We start from the raw sequence: 17085 nt of genomic DNA on the forward strand, positions 1-17085 counted from the left end.
CCGCAAAATTATAATTTTCGTAAATACTGATGGTAGGATGTCTTTGTGAGTCCACGCGGGTAGGTACCACCACTCTACCTATTTCTGCCGTGAAGCAGTAATGCGTTTCGGTTTCAAGGGCGGGGCAGCCGTTCTATACTGAGACCCTTCGATCAACAATAGTAACCTGAGACCTTAGAACTCGTATCTCAAGGTGAGCAGCGGCGCGGCGGCATTTACGTTGTAGATCCTCTTACGCACACGACCGTCCTACTTCGTCGCGTTGAAACTGACAATTGGTTCAGTAACTGAATTTAGAACAGTGTAATCAGAAGCTTCTAAATTTGCTCCTGAATTCAGTCGACTAAATTCAGCCAAATGTAATAAGCCTTTTAGAATTCATATCTCAAGGTGAGTGGCGGCGTTTACGTTGTAGATGTCAATGGGCTCTGGTAACCCCTTAACATCAGATAGGCCGTGTGCTCGTTCACCCTATAATTATGTAACTATCATAAACAGGTTTTTATTTTATTAAGGTTTATTAAGGCTTCGTTATTAAACGATAAGGATTTTATAACTGGGATTGAAGAAATTCCTGAAATACAATGAAAAAATAATATCTAATAATAATTTGTCAATTTAATAACAAATAAATATTTTTGTTTACCTATGATGAGTTTTACAATATTTTAGAGCATCTTTATACGAGAATAATTTCTTAATTAACTTGAAAAAATATAGGATAATGTTTTTGAAATCCATTATCATTAATTTAACTTTGTATTATAATGTTGCACAGTCAGGAGAGCTAGCCATTTGCGGACATTCGCAAATCTTAACACAGGCCGAATCGTCGTCGAGTTTCAAGTAGTCTGGTTTGCAAGCGCATCCCTCTTCGCAGGGTTTGGGTTTACTACAATCAAAACGAGCGACGAGTGAATTGCAAGTACGCGGCGGACATGGGTTCGTGCAGTTGGTAAACTCCTCATTTTCGCCTGAACATTCCTCTGGAAAAAAAACTTGTTGTTTAGGTTTCGTACATGGCATCATAGTGGGTAGGTACCACCACCCTGTTTCTGCCGCGAAGCTGTAATGCGATTCGATTTGAAGTTTTTTTTTCTCTTACCTAAGCTGATAGCCTTGAGAGGCTATTTCAGCGTAAGCTTATCTATAGTACGTGATCTCACGGAGCTCAAACCTGACGACGTTGCTAACACAACCCTAGCAAGAGCCGTGCTTCGCAGAATTTACCACTGGATCCGAAACGCAACCCACTGAGACGATCCGGAGAGAAACTCGGTGGGCTGTGTCTGTGGCTTAATTTACCTACTCGTCGAGCCCTTCGTCGCAAGTGACGGGTTCGACGAGAACGATGACCGGGATTACAAGGGTGGGACAGCCGTTACATTAGACCATTGAGACTTAGACTCTTATGTTTGAGACATGAGGTGGATGGTGACATTTACTTTGTGATGCCTAAGGGACCCAGTTGCAGTTAAGATCAATTGAGCTGTAAATTCGTCTGTTCGTCTATGATAACGAATATCTTAAATGAATAAGAGGCCATTCGTAAAGCATAGAACAATAGAGTATCTCTTTGACATCAGCAGATAGGTTACAAATCAGTTTTGAGAGACGGGATGATTTTGTACGGTAAGTATGTTCTGGTTTTTAGTCAAAACACAAACACAGCATCCTCGGGCTTGTATTATTCCTCTGCATTGGTCGTCAAATTTGACCAGATTTATAAGGAAACGCGTGGGGCGCGTTAAGCTTCTCTAGCAGAGACGAGTTTCAAGTTAAATGAAAGAATAGCTATTATTCCAATCGATTCTACTATATTCGGTGCGGTAGTAGTGGCAGCAATGGAGCTGTGGTGTAAACAAAACTTGTCAAGTTAAAATAACATAGAAATATTTATTTGCTCGTTACAATTGATCGAACCAACTTTTACATTGTACGATGATGTTCACGAACGCCAACACTATGAACAAACTGAACGACATCGCGTTTGATATTCAAATAACCCGTGTATGATTATTTTATCATTATTTTTAAGCCGTATTTTTCGTGAACTTGTTTTTTAGGCGATTCCGCGTGTCGATAGTTCCGAAAAACTATTTTTATGTTTACTTTAAAACTCTAATTATTTAACTGCCCCAATTGTGTAGTGACACAATAGGTAATTAATTAAGACTATGGACAATAGTTTGCCAGTGCAGTGGTCGGCAACCCGTGGCGAACTGCATGAGGCTCTTTGACTTTTCAGTTACGTCTCTTCCGCGAAATGCTTAGTTCAGGTACGGAATGTCTTATTGAGCCAACCAAAGATTGTAGGCAGCGACTTGGCTCTGCCCCTGGCATTGTTGAAGTCCATGGGCGACGGTAACCACTCACCATCAGGTGGGTCGTGTGCTCGTCTGCCTACAAGGGCAATAAAAAAAAATTGATACGTGGTTAGCTTATATGCTGCGAAGTAGAAGCGAGAGCTGTGGCAGCGAAATCTATAACATATTAAAAAGCTTTGGCTTGTGAAGAACTTCTTAAGTTCTATATTTAAACGAAAATCTAACGCCATACTAGCATGTTCTTATCAAATTTGACTTGAACTTAAAAAATTTAGAAGAGAAATGGGAAGAATGGAGGTGAGTTTAATGCTCCTTAATAGGGAATATATGATAGATATATAGGGCCTCTTAATATTAATGACATTCGATCTTCCTCCTGACAGCACGTGCGCGCTCACCTCTCCTAGCGAAGCTGAAAAATTCTGTCCATCGGTCTACTCGGTAGATTGCAATTGCATCTTTCCTATGTCCATACCTCCCAACAAGGCTTAAAATTAATTGCTGAAGCGCGCGAAGCTTTCTAAAACTATTTAGGTACTCCATGGTTTCCCAATAATCTAGTTTTTCTCCAGACGCGCCCCTAACATGCCTTTCATTAAATGTCTTCGAAAGAAAAAGAATGGCTTTCGCTGTCTCGGATTGATTTTAAATTTAATTTTGAAATCTTTTAAGTAAATAGTTTTCGTAATACTACCTCGCCCTAAAATTGCATGCGCTTTTTGGATCTCAGATGAAAATAAAAACGCGCTCGCTTAGCCGAAGACCGAACATAAGTTGGTTGAAATTATAAAAAAAGGTTCTTAAAAAAAGTAATAATGGAATAAATACCACAGTTTTCCTCTTCTATACATTCGTTACTTTCGTTCCGTACGTAACCTTCGTCACAAACGCATTTCTGTTCACGTTTCTGGTCGGCGAGACAACTGAACTTGATCCCTCTGTTTTTGCACGACCGTTCGGGCGGACAATCCATCACGAAGGCATGTTTCTCGTGGGGCCGTGTGCAACTCGGTACTAAAATAATAAAGTAACTCAATAATATTCCTAAGTTAATCGTTAAAAACAGTGTAATTTTAATTGTTACCAAAGAACACAAGCCTGCTCTGCTCTGCTTTGATTTTAGTTATATTAAAATGTCAGTAAATCATTTAAAAAATGATCATGTAACTGACCGGATATAATTCATACACTATCGTCTGGCCCCAAACTAATTTTATCTGTATTATTGAAACCAGAGACTGATATACATACGTATAAATATATACAAAGAACACAAAGAGTTACATTATAGTGTGCTCGATGTGAGAATCGACCCTCCAGCCGAATAGTCAGAGATGCTAGCTACTGTAACACAAAGTTCATTACAAAATATTTATACACTTGCTAAGAAAAACCGTACAATGTAACTAACAAATAAACAGTAAACAATTCGATATAAATTGATTTCTACTGTGGTAGAGGTAGCCATTTTTACGCAAATAACAAATATTTATTCTATTAGTTTAAAATATAGATGAATTCCTCCTCCTTGCGTCAATAATCCATATTGATGAGGTTCGTAGCCTCTTCTAATAACTTTCTCCTGGATTATCCTGCGCCAGCCCTGCCTTTCCTCAGCTGCGCGGATGACATCGTGGATTCAAGCTTAAATAAATCATCTACAAACATGCGTTCAACCCACGCTTACTATTTTGAAGTCGTCGTAGCTTATAGGATAACATCCCATGAATATCGACCGATATTAATGCTCTGGTGCCAATGTTCAAATCCCGCAGTAGACTTCAATATTTTAACGAAATAAGCTCTTATGTTAATAAATGTTCATGAGTTATTTCGATGAAGTATGACGAAATAGCATAAATAAATAATCTAATATATAAAATTCTCGTGTCACAGTTTTCGTTGCCATACTCCTCCGAAACGGCTTGACCGATTTTGATGAAATTTTTTGTGCTTATCCGGTATCTATGAGAATCGGCCAACATCTATTTTTCATCCCCCTAAATGTTAGGGGTAGTCCACCCCTAAATTTTTTATTTATTTTTTAGACAAAATTTTTAATTCCAATTTTTTTATGATACAACATACAAAAATACATACAATCCTCAATTTTCACCCTTCTACGATCAACCCTTATTTTTTATTTGCTAATTAAAAACTTTAAATTTTTTGGCAAGATTTTCATTTTTATTTTTATTTTGTCATGAATTACAATAAAAAATCTGATGTTACTCTCAATTTTTCATCCCTCTATGATCAACCCCTATTTTTTGTTAATTATAAACTTTAATTTTTTTGGCAAGTTTTTTATTTAGTTTTATCATGACTTAAAATAAAAAAAATCATATTACTCTCAATTTTCACTCTTATACGATCAACCCCTATTTTTCCATCCGCAATAACATTGCAAGATGGCAATCAAATATTATAATTGTAGTACGATAAATTCTTATTCAGAGTTTATAATTTCAAGTTCCTTTAATTATGATTTTTTTTAAATTGAATTTGATCTCCCGCGCTCGCCGGTCGACTACTGATCAACTATCAATCGATCAGCTATCCCCACCAGGTGTCACCACTGATCCAGCAAACATCACGTAGTAGGGATGGGGACGAAGCCGGTCTCCTGTCTTACTTACTCACTATACATCATAGATTATACACTTAATATATTTGAGAGCTATACAATACTATACATTTTTCAGCCATGTTTTGTTGGTTTTATTTGTGTATCAATAGTATGTTCAGTAGGTCTGAGAATCGGCTACTATCTATTTTTCATACCCCTAAGTGAAAAGGGTTGTCCACCCCAAACATTTATTTTTTATTTTAATTTTTTGGATAATTTTTTTTGTTTATAATGAGGTATTATGTGGTTAAATGAGGTTTTTATTTGTACAGTAGAATTTCCCTAGAAATCTTATTTAAGGCAACACAACGTTTGCCGGGTCAGCTAGTATATAATAAAAATCAAACGCGCAAAAACAATACTTATTTAATTTAAGTATTTACTATTATTTACAAGTCTCTCAACTATTTTCAGTGTTTTGAGCTATAATATATTCCAATCATCCTTTCAGGTTTTATCTGGCTGTATAGCATATACTCCATTTGCTTACGTAATGAAAGAGTCAAACAGAAAACTCAGAAAAGCCACAAAGTTCACAAAGCTTCAGTTAATGTGAGTTAATGTGTACAAATAATATGTACAAATATGTAACATACTTAATGTTATGTTTGTAAGTAAGTATTCACTTCAGTGTGTCAATAAACGGTGAACGCAACGTACGTGTCTATTATTTACTAGTGGCGAACGCGGAAAAAAAAATCAATTTGTGGCTTGTTTGTTTCTTGTTTGGACTAATTAAAATTATATGAACATAATGTCGGTGGGACAGTTGAAAGAATTCGCGGTAAACAGTGGAAACTGGTCCTCATATGTTGAGAGATTGGAAATGTACTTTTTGGTGAATAAAGTGACTGACGATTTAAAATTACCCACATTAATTTCCATTATGGGTGAGGAAGCGTACGACTTATTATCGACATTAGCCAGCCCTTCGAAGCCGTCACAATTAACATATGCTAATGCTGTGGCGATGTTGGCAACTCACCTGCAACCGAAGCCCTCAATCTTGGCGGAAAGGTACAAGTTTCGACAGCGTCGGCAGCTGAATGAGTCAATAGCTGACTACGTCACAGAATTAAAAAAATTATCAAAAAATTGTGAGTTCGGCTCGTCGCTGGATGAAAATTTGCGTGATCAAATGGTTTGTGGATTAAAGAGCGAAATCATACGGCAAAGGTTATTTGCCGAGGAGAAATTAGAATATAAGCGTGCAGTTACGTTAGCTTTGTCATTAGAAGCTGCGGAGAGGGATGCGATTGCAGTGGAACGTACGCCAATTGAGGAAGTTAACAAAATTAACTTCAATGAATGTTCAAGATGTGGAGACAGGAGACACCGAGCAAACGATTGCATATACAAAGACTACGTGTGCAGTTCATGTCGTGAAACCGGCCATCTACGAAGAATGTGCCCCAAAAAAGGGCTTAAGAACCAGGCGGAGGCAGCCGGGGGTTCACCACGCACCGGGCGCCGGGGGAACCGGGGTGCAGGGAACAGGCGATCGTGGCGCGGGCAGCGCGGTGCGGGACGAGGAGGCCGAGAGCGGGCTCCTTTGCACTTATTATACGATCAAAACAACGATGACACATACAACAACTTCAATAATGAACAGGACGGGTGTGGAGAAGAAAATGAGCCTATGTACCAAATGACATTGAGTAATTATAAACCGGTGTGTATTAAAGTTAAAGTCCAAAATTGCTTGCTCAAGATGGAGGTCGATACTGGATCGGCGTTATCTTGTATTAGCAAGAATGTTTATGATAAATATTTTTCTAAGGAGAAGTTACAGTCATGCTTATTAAATTTAAAATTTTACGATGGCTCAATCATTCGGCCTTTAGGGTTTATAAACACTATAGTGAAGTACCAAGGTGTTTCAAAAATGTTAGACTTGTATGTCATAGACAAAGGAACGACTAATCTATTGGGCCGACAATGGTTAGCTGAATTGAATATTCCTATAAAAATATCAAAACCTACGAGTTTTAAAATACAACACAGTAACTTTGTAACCGAACACGCACGAGACTATAATAAATTAATTAATGAAATTGTTTCTAGACATAAATCCTTGTTCGACGGCACATTGGGTAAATATACGGGGGGCACAGCAGAGTTAATCGTGCGGCCGGATGCGGTGCCTATCTACTGCCGCGCGCGACCGCTGCCGTATGCGCTGCGCGAGCGCGTCGATGCCGAGCTCGACGCGATGCTGGCCGCGGGCGTCATCAAACCGGTGGACCACTCCGACTGGGCCACGCCACTTGTCGTAGTACGCAAAGCGGACGGCGGTCTGAGAATATGTGCGGACTATAAGGTAACCCTTAACAAAGTATTAGCAATCGACAGATTTCCGGTTCCAAAAATGGAGGACTTATTCAGTAATCTCAGCGGAAATAAATTTTTTACTAAGCTTGATTTATCTCAAGCTTATAATCAAATAGTCTTATCAGAACGTTCTAGCGAGTACACGGTTATCAATACACATAGAGGATTATTTAAATATTCCCGTCTCGTCTACGGGTTAGCTTCGAGCCCGGGCATTTTTCAAAAACTAATGGTAAATATGTTTAAAAATGTCCCAAATGTAGTAGTTTTCTATGATGACATATTGATTAGAAATCAGGACCTAGACAGTCATTTAAAGTCTATAAAAGAAGTATTAGATATATTAGAAAGGTATGGCTTAAAAATTAAAAGGAGTAAGTGCGAGTTCATGGTAAGAGAAGTGAGGTATTTAGGGTTCATAATAGATCAAAATGGGGTTCGTGTAGACCCAGAGAAAGTCAAATCAATAGCAACAATGCCACACCCAAATAACGTGACAGAATTAAAATCTTTCATCGGTATGGTAAACTTCTATTCGAAGTTCATACAAGATTTGAGTGCACATTTATCACCTTTATATGCCCTTTTAAAAAAAGGTAAGCACTGGATGTGGGGAAATGAACAGAATGCTGCTTTCCTGAATGTTAAAAAGTTTTTGTGTAGTACAAAAGCACTCGCACATTTTGATATGTCTTTGGAGTCGGTGTTGACTGTGGATGCGAGCGCGCGTGGCCTGGGTGCCGTGTTGGCGCAGCGCGGGCCAGGATGTGAGGAGCGCGTCGTTGCATACGCTTCACGTGCACTCACCACTCATGAATTACACTACAGTCAGATTCATAAGGAAGCATTGGCGATTGTTTTCGCGATGGAAAAATTCCATCAATACTTATATGGGAGAAAGTTCATACTACGGACCGACCACAAACCTCTGGTGAGCATTTTCGGGCCTAACATAGGTATCCCGAGCGCGGCAGCTAGCCGCTTGCAACGCTGGGCTATCAAACTATCAGCATATGACTTTGAAATCGAGTACGTTAGGACAGATAAAAATGTAGCCGATGCACTTTCACGGTTAATCGAGTCTCAAAAAAATGACGTAGCTTCCGAGGAAACAGACTTACCCGAGCAAACCTACTTACACTTCTCAACAGAAGCTCTGTTAATAGATTATAATGTTCTTAAAAAACAAACTAGTAGTGATCCAATCTTAAGTCGCGTGTTAAGTTATATAAGGGACGGATGGCCCTTAGACATAGAAATTAATGAATTAAAACCATATTATAATAGGAAAAACGAACTTTATATTGAATTAGGATGTATAATGTGGGGTCATCGTGTGGTTATACCCTCTTCATGCAGAAACAAAATAATAACGGAGCTTCATGATCCGCATATGGGCATAGTGAAAACAAAATCGCTAGCACGTAGTTACGTTTGGTGGCCGGGAATCGACGAAGCGCTCGAGACGGAATGTCGCGCTTGCACCGTGTGTGCTGCCGTCGCAGACGCACCTTCTACACACGCGCCCCGCTCGTGGCCCTGGCCCTCACGCCCCTGGTCCAGGTTACACTTAGACTTCTTAGGCCCCATAGGTGGAGTCACTTATCTAGTTGTAGTGGATTCATGCTCCAAATGGATAGAGGCAATTAAAATGCAGAGGACAACGGCACAAGCGGTTATATCGGTACTGCGGGACTTGTGGTCAAAATTCGGCCTGCCAAAGCAAACGGTCAGTGACAATGGACCGCCTTTCTCGAGCTCTGATTTTCAGAAGTTTCTGATTCATAATGGCATAAAACATATTTATTCAGCTCCCTATCATCCCGCCTCTAATGGGGCCGCTGAAAACGCAGTTAAAATTTGTAAACGTGCGATTAAAAAGGCATTAAAACAGAATTTAAACGTAGATACAGCTCTGTGTAGATTTTTATTAGCCTATAGAAATACAGAACATGCAACTACCGGCGATAGTCCAGCCAATATATTACAGGGTCGAAGTCTCCGTATGAGATTAGATAATTTAAAACCAGAAAGGCAATCTCGAGTTATCGCGCAACAAGAGCGGAGCGAGCAAAACGCAGGGGGTGTGCAGCGACAACTCGAGCCGGGCACTAAGGTGTGGTATCGGGATTATCGAAGTCTGGATAAATGGGTACCTGGGACGATCCTCAAGCAATTAGGTAGTCGTGATTACTGTGTACGATCTAGTTTTGGAACCGAGAATCATAGGCACGTCGATCAGCTAAAATTAAGGGTTACAAAAAATATAGATAAAGTTGATACCTTTGCGTCGATTCGTAAAAATATAAGTCCCGAACTGATCGCGCAAAATTTAGACTTAAGAACACAATCACGTAAGTCGCTATCATTTCCCATGACAAGTGGCCAGGAACCAGTGGCGGTGGTCAACGATTCGGGGAAGAGTAGTTCACCACCAAAAAATAGCACACCGGCACAGGATGCTGTATCGCCTATTCGTGGCAGCCCTATGAGACCCGCTGTGCCGATAGACAAGAGAGCATGTAGTACTGGTGGTAAGAGTATCAATGAAAATGTGACACCCAAACGTGAACGTCCTGTAAGAATACGCAAGCCACCAGTTAGATATGGATTCGAGGAAATAGATTAAGTATATAGTTATAGCCTCTCTTTGTTTTTTTTTACTTTAGTTTGTTATGTACGCTTAGTTAAGATATATATATATTAATTGTGCTTATAATGTGTAGTAAATAAGGGTGGAGGTGTTATGTTTGTAAGTAAGTATTCACTTCAGTGTGTCAATAAACGGTGAACGCAACGTACGTGTCTATTATTTACTACTTAATACTTATTTCAATACTTTTGCATGCAATTTGAAAAAAATATTCAGCTCAAATTTAAATAAGCAACTCTCGAGTACATTTCACTCTATATAGATAGTGAAACTAAAAAAACCATCGTGTATTTCTAAACTATTGTAAAGTGAGGCAAACTAATATCATGCAAAACATAATGTCTCTTGTAAATTAACAGGTCGAGTGTAAACAGAAATTGTGACAATGTTGGGACATAAAATTAATTCAAACAAAATAAAAAACGTGTGTACACTATTTCGAAGTACAAACATTTCAAAACACTTGTGTAACAACAATAGAACAATTAGCTCATTTATTAAACGAAATGCAAATGTAACCTCTAATATAACGTTTTGCCGACACGCACATAATATTAAAAGCAAAGATACAATTGACGATGGACAATTAAAAATTAATTGATTCACGTTTAGGACTCACACATGCGGCGAACTGAGACCTAAGAATGTCGGTGAAAGAGTCGTCATATGCGGCTGGGTGCAGTATTCACGTCTGTCCAAATTTTTACTGCTTCGAGACGCCTACGGACTCACACAATGTATTGTTGGTTGTGACAATATTGATTTATCCAGCTTACAACTAGAATCTGTAGTACAAATTGAAGGCATGGTTTCCATAAGGCCCGGAGACACAGTGAACCCTGAAATGGCTACCGGTGAAATTGAGGTCACCATAATAAGCTTAAAAGTTTTAAATCCGCAGAAAAAGTAGCATTCAACTTAAGAAACTATCAGAAACCAAAAGAACAATTGAGAATGCAACACAGATACATTGATTTAAGATTTCCCGAGATGCAAAATAATTTAAGAACTAGATCACAGATGCTGCATAAGATGCGGAGATTTCTAGTGGAAAATTATGGGTTTATCGAAGTTGAGACTCCAACACTTTTCTGCAGGACACCAGGTGGTGCTAGAGAATTTGTTGTCCCCACTCGTCATAAAGGATTGTTCTATTCTTTAGTCCAAAGTCAATTCAAACAAATGCTTATGTCTGGTGGAATAGACCGGTATTTCCAAGTAGCCAGGTGCTACAGAGCTACCACTCGTCCAGACCGTCAACCAGAATTTACTCAGTTGGATATTGAACTATCTTTTACCACTCTAGAAGGAGTTCTAACATTGATTGAAGAGATGCTATATGATACTTTTACGAAACCATTACCAAGACCTCCATTTAATAGAATTACATATAAAGAAGCACTGGAAAATTATGGAAGTGATAAACCAAATTTACTGTATGATTTGAAATTTATAAACATCAAACATTTATTTGACAAAAAAGAAAATGACAACTTTGGTGCTCTCCTGCTGCCTTACCCCAGTGAGATGGGGAAGCTTACCACCAAATATAAAGAGAAAGTAAAGGATATAGCAAAAAAATATAATGCAAAGGTTGTGTTGAATGAAAATATATCAAAGGAATATACAAGTGATCTACAAGAGAGAATACAAGATGCCATTGGTCAGAATCGTGCTGCAATTATATCTATAAGCGAAGACACTGAAAATGCCTGCCTATGTTTAGGAGAAATTAAAGAAATGATAATATCAGTATTGAAATCTAAGGAGCTGCTAAAAGTTAATGACAATGTTGCACCTCTGTGGGTGATCGACTTCCCGTTATTTGTGAAAGGGGATGATGGACTTCAACCATGCCATCATCCCTTTACAGCGCCTCATCCGGATGACCTACATTTATTAGAAACGGAGCCATTGAAAGTTCGGTCATTAGCATATGATTTAGTGATGAATGGTAATGAAATAGGAGGTGGTTCAGTCCGAATACACAGTCCGCATTTACAAGTTAAAATTATGAAGATGTTGAACATAGATCCAGAGAAATTGAGGCATTTTGTGAATGCATTAAGTAGTGGCTGTCCTCCTCATGCCGGCATTGCTCTTGGTATTGACAGGCTAATGGCAATTGCCTGTGATGCAGAGTCTATAAGAGACGTGATTGCATTCCCCAAGTCTCATGATGGCCGTGACCCTCTGTCAGGTGCACCTAATGTTTTATCACATAGTGATAGAAATTATTATCATTTAAATCATATTAAATGAAAGATTAATATTATAAATGTTTTTTATAAGATATACATGTGTAGATATTAAATACCCACACAAAGACCAAACAAACCTGTTTGTCACACGAAGATTTACCAGATGTGGGAATTGAACCCAGTCGGCAACTAGGTCTGGCATTCAACAGTGCTAACCACTACACCGACACGAGTCAGGTAAATGAGAAAATGCCAAAAGTGAAAAATGTTAATTAGATGAAGTAGATGTAATATGAATTAAATGAATCAAACATAATTGAATACAATATCGAAAAGTATTTTTAATATGCTTTTATTAGCTTCAGACGTATGTATGTTAGTATTGTAACAGAATCTTTGAACATGATTTTGACCCCCTTCAAAACGTCGGATTACCTAAAAATTTGTTATACTTATTAAGGATGATGACAATACAATATTTAAAAAAAAAAAAAAAAAGTTGAAATTCAACTAAAAAATTAAAATTAAATATGTAATAGTTAAAAACAAAAAAATACGCTTTTATAGAAAATTCAACAAAATAATGGAAAATAAATAATAGTTTAAAAAAACTAAAAAAATGTGTTTCAGGATATTACCAAAAACTATTTTTTATTTTGTAGCCCTTAACTGGGTAAACGTGCTTAGACCCCAAATGTTGTTAAGTGATAATTGAATGTTATAAACACAACATAAATAGAGGTGGCGTCAAACTAGATGTTTATCATTCTACCTTTAAAACCGAAATGTTATAGTTCGTATTGTGTTGCTCTATTTTTTATATTTTTTGTTTGTAAACTAAATCAGAAATTTCTCTTCGTATCCATTGTTCACTTTCTACACGGAATAGATAAATAAGGTATCTTATTTATCTATTCTGTGATTTTCTACCTATATTATGTGATTTTGATGGTGGAAACTTATTTGATTATTGTTTAAGCTATTTTTTAATACATGTTTGTTTTATACTGTTGGTTTCCCAAATAAATAAATATAAATAAACACGTGACAGCTTTGTGACAGATATCGACAAGACGGTAGACACGACCGGTGCGAACTCAACCCGCCCATCTGTAATTACGCAAATATTTATACATTTTGTGTGTTGTGTCGTCATTGGAAGAAAATACCCCGTAACTCTCTTTGGCCAGCCCATACCGTGGGCCTCGCAGGTCAAATACCTAGGCGTCACCCTCGACAGAAGGATGACATTCCGTCCCCATATTAAAACGGTACGCGACCGTGCCGCCTTCATATTAGGACGTCTCTACCCTATGCTTTGCAAGCGATGCAAACTGTCCCTCCGTAATAAGGTAACTCTACAAAACTTGCATACGCTCCGTCATGACGTATGCAAGCGTAGTGTTCACTCACGTAGCCCGCACCCACTTGAGACCCCTTCAGGTTATTCAATCCAGATTCTGCAGGATAGCCGTCGACGCATCATGGTTCCTGAGGAACGTGGATCTCTACGATGACCTGGAGCTCGACTCTGTCAGTAAGTATCTGCAGTCGGCATTATTGCGGCATTTTGAGAAGGCGGCACGAAAACCCTCTTGTCGTGACCGCTGGAAACTACATACCTGATCCTATAGACCGAAGGGTGTTTAGGTACCACAAGCACCGGTCACCGTCCTCGTCGAACCCGTCGCTTGCGACGAAGGGCTCGACGAGCGAATTAACCCATAGACACACCTCACTGAGTTTCTCGCCGCATCTTCTCATTGGGTCGCGTTTCCGATCCGGTGGTAGATTTTGCGAAGCACTGCTCTTGCTAGGGTCAGTGTTAGCAACACTCCGGTATGAGACCCGTGAGCTCACCTACACACGTTAGGGTGAAGCTGAAATAGCCTCTCAAGGCTATCAGCATAGGTAGGAAAACAAAGGAAGAATTTTGGTTTACGATTGTATTGGATTAATTCTTGGAAGACTAGAAATTCAATTTCTAATACATACTCTTATTTCATTGAAGATCGAGGAAAACTTGTACCAAAGTCTTCGCTGTTAAAAAACAGGAAATCTTACTCTAAGAAAATCCCGCTTAATAAGATTTTATAATTTTCCTCAATCGTTACATGTTAAATGAACGCATTCTTAACAAGACTATTTTTAGGTTCTTTTTTTTATTGCCCTTGTAGGCAGACGAGCATACGGTCCGCCTAATGTTAAGTGGTTACCGTCGCTCATGGACGTAGCGATTCCAGGAGCACGTCCAAGTAGCTGCCTACCATAATAGTATCGCCATTTTATTCCACCAATAGCCTGCTCGTTTCCATTGTTAAGTAATCGTAAGGGTACTTTTAATGGTAGGGCATGTGTACCCGTTTGCCACGAAGCAGTTTCAGTCTAAATAGAAAAATAAATATATTATTTAGAATTTCACGTCACGTTCGAAGTCAAATGGGTGCAATACATATTGCTATTTAAGCACTCGGCCAATAATATTTGCATTTAAAACAATAATAGCAGTACACAATAAATTCATTTAAATAAAATGTATAATAATATAAAATATGAATAGATAATAATGAGAACGTACCGTAGCTGTACACATAATAAACACAACAGAACAATAAAACCACAACTCGCGTCTTCATTTTGCGAACTAAAGTTGAATTCTGATCAAAAACTAGCGTTACTACTCGCTTTTATATATATATATATATTTTCTTATGTTGTTACCAGAGCTTGCAAACTAGTTTAGATTGAATTACGTTACTGTTTATTGACTATTCTGCGTTGAATGTATGTTTTTATACGGGCAGCTACCACCGTCCTACCAGTTACTGTCGTATCTGTTTGTTGAAATTATCTGTGGGATACGATGCGAATGCCCGGGCGTGTTTTCATTCGGGCCACGACGACTTCAAATTAATAAAATAACAAAAAGAAATGTTTTCTTCTTTATTCCTGTCGGAGAGCACACTGCTTAAAGCTCACTTAGTGTTATGTAGATATTAGAGCCCGTAGAAGTGACTTATGAAAAAATAGTGATGACTTTCGAAGATAAGAAATAGATGATGATTTTTCATAAGTCACTTCTACGGGCTCTAATATCTAGGCGAGCTTTAAGCGGTCTGCTCTCTTAGATGAATAAAAAAGAAAACTATTTTTTCTTATTTTATTATTTATTATTTATTGGAAGTCGTCGTGGCCTGAATGATAACACGTCCGTTGTATTAGTATCGTATCCCACAGCCAAATACCAGTTTTTGTAATGACATACGTACTTATCAAATGTTTACGATTGAGTTCCACGATGAAGGAATAAAATCGTGTAATAAAAATTAAACCCGCAAAATTATAATTTGCATAAATACTGGTGGTAGGATGTCTTGTGAGTCGGCACGGGTAGGTACCACCACCCTGCCTATTTCTGCCGTGAAACAGTAATGCGTTTCGGTTTGAAGGGCGGGGCAGCCGTTGTAACTATACTGAGACCTTAGAATTTATTTCTCAAGGTGGGTGGCGCATTTACGTTGTGGATATCTATAGGCTCCAGTAACCACTTAACACCAGGTGGGCCGTGTGCTCGTTCACCCTATACATAACTATCATAAACAAGTTTTGATTTTATTAAAGCTTATTATAAAATAGGGCCTCGTTGAATAACAAGGCCCTATTTTATAATTTAATTATAATTCGTAAGGCCCTATTTTATAAATGGGATGGAAGAAATTCACGAAACACAATGAAAAAATAATATCTAATAATAATTTGTCAATTTAATAACAAATAAATATTTTTGTTTACCTATGATGAGTTGTACAATATTTTAGAGCACTTTTATATGAGAATAATTTCTTAATTAACTTGAAAAAATATAGAATAATGTTTTTGAAATCCATATTATCATTAATTTAACTTTGCATTATAATTTTGGACAGTCAGGAGAGCTAGCCATTTGCGGACATTCGCAAATCTTAACACAGGCCGAATTGTCGTCGAGTTTCAAGTAGTCTGGTTTGCAAGCGCAACCCTCTTCGCAGGGTTTGGGCTTACTACAATCAAAACGAGCGACGAGTGAATTGCAAGTACGCGGTGGACATGGGTTCGTGCAGTTGGTAAACTCCTCATTTTCGCCTGAACATTCCTCTGGAAAAAAAACTTGTTTAGGTTTCGTACATGGCATCATAGTGGGTACATGGCATCAATGCGATTCGATTTGAATTTTTTCTTTTTTTTTTCTCTTACCTAAGCTGATAGCCTTAAGAGGCTATTTCAGCGTAAGCTTATCTATAGTAGGTGATCTCACGGAGCTCAAACCTGACGACGTTGCTAACACAACCCTAGCAAGAGCCGTGCTTCGCAGAATCTACCACTGGATCCGAAACGCGACCCACTAAGGCGATCCGGCGAGAAACTAGGTGGGCTGTGTCTGTGGCTTAATTTACTCGTCGAGCCCTTCGTCGCAAGCGACGGGTTCGACGAGAACGATGACCGGGATTACAAGGGTGGGACAGCCGTTACACTAAACCATTGAGACTTAGACTCTTATGTTTGAGACATGAGGTGGATGGTGATATTTACTTTGTGATGCCTAAGGGCCCCGGTGGCAGTTAAGATCAATTGAGCTGTAAACTCGTCTGTTCGTCTATGATAACGAATATCTTAAATGAATAAGAGGCCATTCGTAAAGCATAGAGCAACAGAGTATCTCTTTGACACCAGCAGATAGGTTGCAAATCAGTTTCGAGAGACCGGATGATTTTGAATGGTAGGTATATTCTTGTTTTTAGTCAAAACACAAACAGAGGATCCTCGGACTTGTATTATTCCTCCGCATTGGTCGTCCCCACTATATTCTCACTCGACTTTGTGACTGAGACCTCCTCTAACTTTATCTTAGGACAATAATAGTGGGTTTTTTTTTATTGAACCCTTATGGATGAGTTCAGTTGAAAC

General features: G+C 38.5%; 1 protein-coding gene and 1 pseudogene across 5 annotated transcripts in view; one reads left to right on the forward strand and one right to left on the reverse strand.

The window, feature by feature from the left end:
• The window catches only part of LOC114240171 (zonadhesin), a 138692-nt gene that overhangs the window by 65185 nt on the left and 56422 nt on the right, over positions 1 to 17085 (reverse strand). The window contains exons 9-10 of one of the 5 annotated variants that reach the window (XM_089736675.1): positions 3156 to 3341; positions 599 to 986 (exon numbers count right to left, since the gene is read on the reverse strand). The exons of 2 other annotated variants lie outside the window; for them this stretch is intronic. In XM_089736675.1, the coding sequence (XP_089592801.1) occupies positions 763 to 986; positions 3156 to 3341 (410 nt within the window). In that variant the 3' untranslated portion in view covers positions 599 to 762. Of the gene's footprint in view, positions 1 to 598; positions 987 to 3155; positions 3342 to 15885; positions 16276 to 17085 lie in introns of those variants that run through there. 2 more of the 5 variants (XM_089736673.1, XM_028170629.2) reach the window with 2 other exon arrangements.
• Positions 10121 to 13182, forward strand: LOC149500402 (aspartate--tRNA ligase, mitochondrial pseudogene; annotated as a pseudogene).

The sequence above is a fragment of the Bombyx mandarina genome, chromosome 22, assembly GCF_030267445.1.
Source record: "Bombyx mandarina strain Sakado chromosome 22, ASM3026744v2".
Taxonomy (NCBI): domain Eukaryota; kingdom Metazoa; phylum Arthropoda; class Insecta; order Lepidoptera; family Bombycidae; genus Bombyx; species Bombyx mandarina.